Raw genomic sequence first — 9125 nt, 5'->3', positions numbered from 1 at the left:
TTGAGGCCTCCTCCACATTGTTTCTGAATTTAGGTCCATCTTGGTGATTTTCAGCTGGGGTGCTGCAAAATTCAGAAAAGTTATGGTGTTATTTTTAGCAGTACATCTCAGCACTGGTATGATTTCCTTTGGCAGGGGAATGGAATATATTATCTGTTACAAAAGTGTGTGTGCGCGCGCACCTTTTTAGGTGTAAGAGTGATGTGTGTGATCAGTTCTAATCCAGAAGAAAGTGTGCCCAAGGTATCAACAGTTTAGGAAAAACTGACCTACAGGCTGGCTGGGGGTTGGAATTTTTCCCTTTGTGCCAGCATTTCCTATCTATTTTGCAAGGCAGAGAGATGAGTAATAGAAAGCTAATGCAATGTGAACGTAAGCACAGTTTGGTTTTGGAATAAACGCCCACAATATCCTCAAGGTATAAGAATGTTTGCTTCCAAATTCTTTTTCATGTAACATGCACCAATAATGACACAAGTTTTCTGCCTTTCTGATGAGACTGGAAATACAGCACTGCTTGGTAGTACCTATAACCATTATTTTATATAGGAGACAATGGAAAATGAGAACCAGGAGGGTGAGGCGGTACATTACCGTGAGAGAGGCATGGCCGCGCCCCCTTGGACTGTGTCGCATACACAGGGGGCATCTTTACATGTGCTCTGGGGTGACGGGAAGGAGCTTTATTTAGGTCAGCTCCAAGAGCCACTTTAACTAAAGTGCCTGCAGTCTCGCATGTATTCGGTGTCCCTCATTTTAAAATGACAGCGAGGGCATCTTAACTAAAGCTTGTTCAATGAGCTTTAGTTAAAACGCCTCCACCCCCATTTTGAAGCACAGGGCAACGCTGAATATACATGATGCAGAGGTTGCTAGAATGTTAATTAGTACAGTCCAGCAGACTCAATTGAGCAGATGTCTGGCACATGTATTGGTGCTTGGTGAGCTCAGATCCTGGATCCATGCAAGCTGCGAACTATGCCCTATGTTAGAAGTGGACTATTTTTAGAGGAGTGGAGCAGCCACAGTTCCACTTGAAGATACTCAGATTTTTTTTTTTTTAAGTAATTTTATTTTATTTAGGTGTGCAAGTGATGGGCTTTAAGGCCATACCTGAAAAAGGATTTGAGTGCTAAATGTTTGGCAAGTGATCTTTGAAATTAAATCCAGAACCTGGTGCTAGCCACCTAGGCTCCATTCAGGAACTCTAGCTTTGGGGAGCTACTTAGAACTAGCTAATAGGAAATGGTGAGGTAAAGGTTGTGTCTAACAGATCTCCAGTCCCTAGAGCTTAACCTCAACACTCAAGGTCACAGGAAGGTGCTTTAGTCCATTTGGGATCCAGAGCCTGGAACTCAAGGCTGGTGCCCACTTTTATAAGAGAGTCTAGTGCGTAGAACAGTTGTCCGGGATCTGAGATTTGTTTAGTTCCTGCTGAGTCTAAGGAAGTTCAAAACCACATCTCCCACCTCACAGGGGAATGCCCTAATCACCTGTTGGCTTATTAGGATGTTGGTGCTCTCCGACACTCCTGTTTAAAATTTGCAGCAGAGTTCAAGATTCATAGTCAAAGCACAAAAGGTGACATACTGATACAAAGTTGGTGGTTAAGCCACTTTCCTGGAAGGTGGGGGAGGGAAAATCCTGGGTCTGTGCTCCAAGGTTTGTTTTTGGCTCTTTTCTATATTATTTATTAAATAGTTATTAGATTAAAAACTACAAAAGTGGGAATCCTGGGAGTTTCATGACTCCTATTATCCATTGACTTAACAGGAAGTACAGAATCAGCCCTTGTAGCATAGACCCAAATCCAAGACTCTTCCCTTCCAGGTGTGTGCCATAACAGCTAGGGTGAACAGGCCACATCCTTCTGGTGTTTGCCCTTTTTGGTTCCTCAGATTTTGAATTCTTTGTTCTACTACAGCACATTTTCAACAGGAAAGGGGGAAGAGTACCCTGGCTTGGTGCTTAGGGTACTCTACTTTGGAGGTGGGAGATGTAATTTAAACCTCCAGGGGCTAGGAGAGGACCTGAACTCAGGTCCTCTGTATGAGTAAGCTCACTTTTAGGCTATTAGGACTTTTAGGCACCTTGTTCTCTTCCAGCCATGCTTTAGAAGTAGCCTCAATTTATTGTAGGGAGACTAATATCGTTTGTGTGCAATTATTCTTGAAGCACATCTATCAGATAGGGCCTGTCATGGCATTTAGGTGGAGAAATGCCTAGTTTCTGGACCCTAATTGGGTTTGGATGGAGACTGGGCACCAAACTACTCAGACTGGGGTTGTGGTCAGACTCCAAACAGAAAGTTGAGAAATAAGCATTTTCAAATAAAAAAGGGAGGTGCTTCTTCAGTTCAGACACTTCTATGTTAGACTCCAGTGATTGGGGAGTTTTTGGATTGCAATTTTGGATACAGATTTTGCTTCCTGCATCCTGCTTTAATTATCTAAGCCCTCTGTTGGATCTGTTGTGTAGGTACTAAGTTTGAAAACGTTAGTTGTTATGTTTCAATCATAATTTAATAAGCAGGAAAAAAGATGTTGCCTCTGCAAACATTTTATGTATGTGGTTTATAAAGTTTAAGTGTTCTAGTACTTGAATGCAATTGTTCTCAAGGTTTACCTGAATAAAATTATGCATTATAATGTGTTGTTAATTTAGTCATTAGATTGCTCTACATATGTATGTTTGTGGTCAACATTTTAATATTTTTTAAATGTATCCTTAGGTAAAAACATCAGAATTTTATCGATACTCCCGGCAGCTGCGACAGGAGGTTGACCAAGCCATGAATTACTTTCATAATGCTCACCAACAGCCTTTGATGGAAATGAAATCGAACAGAATTCGTTCTGCCAAGCCACAGACTGCAGTATTTAGAGGAATGATAGGACACAGCATGGTAAATAGCAAAATTCTTCTCTTGCACAAACCAAGGGTCTGGTGGGAGCTAGAAGGTCCTCAAGTACCTTTGCGACCAGACTGTCTTGCTATTGTTAATAACTTTGTGTTCTTGTTAGGCGGGGAAGAATTGGGGCCAGATGGTGAGTTTCATGCTTCATCCAAAGTATTTAGATATGACCCAAGACAAAATTCTTGGTTGCGAATGGCAGACATGTCTGTTCCACGTTCAGAGTTTGCTGTTGGCGTTATTGGGAGATACATTTATGCAGTGGCTGGGCGAACCAGGGATGAAACATTTTATTCAACTGAGCGGTATGATATCACTGAAGACAGGTGGGAATTTGTGGATCCCTATCCAGTCAATAAATACGGACATGAAGGAACTGTGCTGACTAACAAATTGTACATCACTGGTGGAATTACATCATCTTCAACTTCTAAACAAGTGTGTGTGTTTGACCCAAGTAAGGAAGGGACGGTGGAACAGCGAACAAGGAGAACTCAAGTGGTCACTAACTGTTGGGAGAACAAATGCAAAATGAATTATGCAAGGTGCTTTCACAAAATGATTTCCTATAATGGTAAGCTGTATGTCTTTGGTGGTGTCTGTGTGATCCTGAGGGCCTCCTTTGAGTCTCAGGGGTGTCCCTCTACAGAGGTTTATGACCCAGACACTGATCAGTGGACTATTTTGGCTTCTATGCCAATTGGTCGGAGTGGTCATGGTGTAGCTGTTTTGGACAAACAGATAATGGTCCTTGGAGGCCTCTGTTACAATGGTCATTACAGTGATTCGATTCTCACCTTTGATCCAGAGGAAAACAAATGGAAAGAAGATGAATACCCCCGGATGCCCTGCAAGCTGGATGGCTTACAAGTGTGCAGCTTGCACTTTCCTGAATATGTACTGGAGCATGTTAGACGTTGCAGCTAAAACAAAGCAAAAAAGCCCAATACAAAAATTATTCTTTATTTTACAGGGAATTGAAGCAGATTTAAATCCTTTGAAGACATTCATTTGTAAACTTCTGTTAAGTTCATAGAGAAATGGGGTATACAGGGAAAGCATCTACCACATGGATTAGAAATGCTAATAACTGGTCTGGTATTGTGAAAGGTTTGTTTTTTAAACCTACATCATTAGTCTATGTAGGGGAAAAGGAGAAAAATCTATTTTTCAATGTGCTTACTTTTTCTTCCTCTTTCTTTGTGGCCTTTTATGACCATGCAATAAGTTTGTTCTGTTTGATGGCCGTCACAGAATCATGCTTCTGGAACCAATTGACTATAGTGAACCATTTATGGGAAGGGGGACGGGGCGAGGATAGATATTGTGCGTTTTTATTTTCTTATTTTATTAAATGTCAAAATAGGATACAGCAGCCTTACGAGGGAAAGACTTAACTTAAAAAGCAGTGAAAATACTCTCATTTTGTTCATGTAAGCTGTCTTTAACCATTTTCCCACCATTTGACTATTTGCAGTCCAGTTAGACATTATCATTTTTTCCTCCATAAATACATTTAAAAATGGTCTTAAACTTTTTGCATGGCTTTTTCTGGTTTTGTGTAGCCGTACCAGTAAGTCTGTCAAAATGCAAATGATACATTTTTCTACTAAATTGAAAATGAAACACTTTTTTATACTTAAAACACTCTTTCTATGCTGCCTTCTATCGTCTGCATTGTGTTTGTTGGTGCGTAAAATATATACACACACGCATACACTTTTAAGATCTATATATATAATGCATCTTTTTATGTGCAGGTAGGATATTCTACTTTAACTAGTGCACAGATTCAGCCATATCTGGTGAATTTTAGATATAGTAGTATCCTTTAATGAATTAAATATTGACAAAATTCTTAAATTACTGGAGGCCTCGTTTGGTATCAAAGTAGCTTATCTTTAGTATATACTGAGTGATTCAGTCACATATAAAATCTTTATAATAATGATGCATAATGAGCTGTTAACAATTTGACATTTTATAAGTTATTTTTAAAAAATAAATATCTTACTCAAGTTTCAGTCCTTCAATTTTGAACATTGCCCATTTTTTAACAGAAATCAGAGATGTGTTAGTAAGCATGAACAATCCTGCATTAATGTCCAGTTATTTTCAGAACTGAGTATAGTATAATTTATTTTTAACAATGGCATTGCTTGTAATGGTATTGAAGCAACAAAATCTTTTTTCTTTCTGGCCCCAATTGTCAACTGACATGAACTATTGTGTTTTTAAAACGTAGAGTTTGGTAATTGGACACCATCTACCATTTCTTCTCCTTTTTACAAGCCAATCCACAAAACTGTAGATACTGACTTTATCTCCCCTGAATTGAGATTTGTGATTCAGAGGAGCCTAAGTAACTGCAGCATGTTGCAGCACTTTTTTAACTTGTTTGATTTTTGCTGACAGATGGGTGAGAATATCCACAAGTATAACCACGGTTAAAAAGTTCAAATCCTAATTCATCTGTGCTCATGTGAAATGAGCATCTTTTAGAATCAAGAGGAAAAATGTTGGCCCTGAGAAGTTCAAGGCTGACATCAACCTCAGATACACAGATGCAAACTGCTGAGATAAACACCTGCGTAACTTGTGAAGTATGATGTTTGTGTGCTTCATGTATGCAGTAGATTTTAGAAGATAGTGCGTATAATGGTTGAGAATTAATTTTGATTTTAGCATCTCCCAACCAGAAGTCACTGTAGAAAAGGAATGTACAGTACTCAGGGAGTTCAAAGCAATGCACTTACAAGGGACCAAATACACCCCAAATTTACTGTGGTAAAATGCAACTAATTTATTTGGCTAGACTAAATTAGAAATGGCTAATGGAAATAAACCTATTTTGTGATGGGTACTATGCTTACCTTTAATGTTATTTTTTGTTTCCTTGTAATAATATTTTTTCCAAGCTTTCAGTTTAAGATATGTGAGGATATGGAGATATGCATGGCAAATTTGCAGATTTTACTTTATTTTTTTAATTTGCACTGATTCTACAAAATAGAATTATTTCTGTAGTATTTCATTGAAAGAGAGAGGATACACAACTATAATTGCAATGTTAAAAGTTGTCTAAGCCAACCTTTGGCTGGACCAAATGTTGACATCTAGTCTTCCAATATAGACTAAGGCCTAAAATTAAATGTAAATATCTGCTTTTTGTTATCCAGTATTTTCCAGTTTCCAAAATGTGAGTTGTAAGTTGTTGTTCTCAAAAATATTTTTTTTGGCATATATCAAAGCTCCCATCTTTCCATGAAATTTATGCTCGGGTATAAAGGTCCACTGGTATCAGTAGGGCTCTAAGCTTATATGCAGGTGCCTACATTCATCTGATTGAAGAATCAGGGCTCAAGAAATGTTATCTCATATTTTCCCCCGGTTCTTGCTCCTGCTATAATTAGGTAATTTCCTAACATGTTAACTATATTAAGTAGCAAAGAATAATTCTGCTTCCTAGTTAGGCTTGTACAATCCCTTCTTGAATCCCTTAATGTATAGTCCCTTTATGAATAATATGGCTGACTTCACCCTGTTCATCTTGGGGTGATCCAGGGACTTGGTGTGGTTCTAGAAATTTGGTCTTTTGTGAGTCCAGTATATTAGAATAAAGAGAAATGGCCAAGGTTGTTGAATGGATGTATAGGGTTATGTTCCTGAGTCTGTGTTTAAGCACTTGCTTAAGTAGCCAGATCCTGTGGAGTCCTGAAAAGTCATCGGTACCCACTACAGTTGAAAGGGAATTCACTTTTGAAAACCAGAGCATGTATGTAGGTGATGTATTTTAATTAAATCCAGGCTTAACTTGAGGCACCATATTTTGGAAATTCTGCTCAAAGCTAGTAAAACTAATCCTGTAAAATCCTAACTTGAACTACCTTGGTTTCAGCTTCACTGAAATTGTCTCAACTAAGGTGCTGGCTGTAACTATCTGAGCATTAGGAATGACTGGAACTGCTAGATTTCAGAATGGATTGAATATGTAAGACTGTTTTGTTGTATTTTACCATGCTTATTTCAAACATGAAATATGTAATTAACTCACATCTTTTTTTTAATTATGTAGCTTTTGAAAAGGATTTATTTTTATTACATTATGGTATAGCTCAGAAGTTTTCCTTCCCCAGTGAAACGTTCTGTAAATTACTGTTAGTACTTCTACTCCAAATAACGTAGTCAGTTTTTTAAAAAAAAAATCAGGGCTGGCTAATCAAAAATTCTGTCCCCCTATCAAGATCTTTTGAGTCTGGTTATTAATTTATTGTAGGTTTTGTACCATTTCAATGCCTTTAGTTCTGTAGGCAACAGGTAAGTCTTACCCTTGGTTAGTAAATCTGCTTGTTTTATCTTTACCCTTGCCCCCACATTTTTCTTTGCAGTGCCAAGAAAGTCTGATTGCATGTAACACTACTTTTGAAACCCAGCACATAACCTGCTTGCTGTCTGAAGCAAACGTAATGCCTCTGTGTTTAAAAATAAAGGCCACTGTGAGTAAAAGGCCAACCTATACATTTCTCAATTAATTCACAGTCTCAATGTCTAAGGCATGTAATTTGCCCTCCTGATTCCAGAGGGGAGTCCTGTTCCCTTGAATGCTGAGTACTCCAGGAGTTTTCATCTGGAGCTCTGGATGATCAGTACCTTGCCAGTTAAGGTTTTGTGGAACAGATTTACAGAAGCAGCTCAGTTTTCATTTTAAGTGTCAAAGTGGCCAAATTTTCAGCCTTTGGTCATTACTGTCACATGCAGGAAGGGGGCAATATTTGATATAGCAGAAGGAGGCAGCTATCATTTAGAAAGCACTGTTAGCCTGTGGCAATTTAAATTAGTCTTGAAGCCTATTTCCTTATGCTTGATGCTGTTAGAACACTTGAGAGCTTGGCTTTCTGTGATCTTACAGCAGTCAATTTCTAACCTTGGGTGGTTTGTAACCTTAATGCTGTCTGTGGGCCCTAATGTGTTCAGCCATTTTTCATCCTTCACCAAAAGCAAAGGATAAAATTAAGCAAAAATAGATTAAATTAATTTTAAAATAGAAATCAAATATATACATATATCCATCTCACTTATGATTATGACTACTACTTCACAGAGTGAGGGTGTTGGGGGTTCCAGCTGTTCTTCTTAAAACAGGAAACTATAAACCTTACCTTCGTTTTGTGAATGAGGAAAAAGATAAAGTAATTTTAAGTAACATTTTAATTTACAGAAATATTCTGTCTTTATTGAGAGATTATCTCTCCCCTCTTTCCCTTCTCCTTACCTCCCAACAAAACAAAAGTAGTAAAATTGGTCCCAAGTTCCATGAACACTTACTTAATTTTACATATGAGAGTAATCCCACAGTTGTAAAATTAAAAGGTATGTTAACCGGTTAAAACAAGGCATATATTCACATGTAAAATTAAGTCTGTTCTTAAGTGTGTTTGCAAGATTGGAACCTTAAAAAAAAACAATTTTCCTTTTCCAATTCCTCCTCTCTCCTTTTTCATTTATATCCAACACAGTACTTTGTGAAGCATGTTATATCATGATGGCAACACTTCCTCAAGGGGTGTGAAAACAAATTAAAAAGAAAAACACAAATAGAAAGATATCTGCTATTTAAAAAAAAGAAGCTAACCAGTATTTTATAACTAACAATGTGAGATTTTAATGATGTTTGTAAGACAATCTGACAATGCTCAAAATAAACACTAATGACTACTTTTGCCTCAGTATGTTATTTTTCAGGAGTTGTTAGTAACTTAATTTCAGTTTGTATAAGAGGTTAAATGCTGTGTTTGAATAAAAATAAAGGAACAACATTCATGGAATCTGTAATCTTGGCAAATGTAGTAGATGGCAGTAAAGTAGATTTATTAAATGTAGCTTTCCTGGACACTCCCTTTCCCCAAATTTCAGTTTTATATGCTCTTTCAATATTTTTAATGATAAAATTCAAGTAGCTATTGTTTTGTAATTGAGTTGGTAGCTAGGGGTAAACCACTTTCTGTTTCCAGTGATATTGTAAAATACTGCTCTGGTAAAAGTTGGTTTGGAAAAAGCCTAGAAAACAAAATGTTACATAACATTGCAAATAGTAGCAGTGCTTGGGGTAGGGTGAAAAGAAGCTAAGGGAGGGTGGGCTTTTTATTTTCTCTAGGAACTCCCCTAATATTAATTTAAGCTATCAGAAAAAATGAAGGGGAAGAGCAAACAA

At 37.6% G+C, this 9125-nt stretch overlaps 1 protein-coding gene across 1 annotated transcript in view; it reads left to right on the top strand.

Annotated features, from left to right (window-relative positions):
- KLHL15 (kelch like family member 15) overlaps positions 1-8375 on the top strand; it is a 44623-nt gene extending 36248 nt beyond the window's left edge. The window contains exon 3 of the mRNA XM_019523924.1: positions 2732-8375. Coding sequence (XP_019379469.1) covers positions 2732-3841 — 1110 coding nt within the window. The 3' untranslated portion in view covers positions 3842-8375. The remainder of the gene's footprint in view (positions 1-2731) is intronic.
- The last annotated feature ends 750 nt before the right edge of the window (positions 8376-9125 follow it).

The sequence above is a fragment of the Gavialis gangeticus genome, unplaced genomic scaffold, assembly GCF_001723915.1.
Source record: "Gavialis gangeticus isolate Ggan-Ray unplaced genomic scaffold, GavGan_comp1, whole genome shotgun sequence".
Taxonomy (NCBI): Eukaryota; Metazoa; Chordata; order Crocodylia; family Gavialidae; genus Gavialis; species Gavialis gangeticus.
This window is presented reverse-complemented; position numbering and strand designations above follow the sequence as displayed.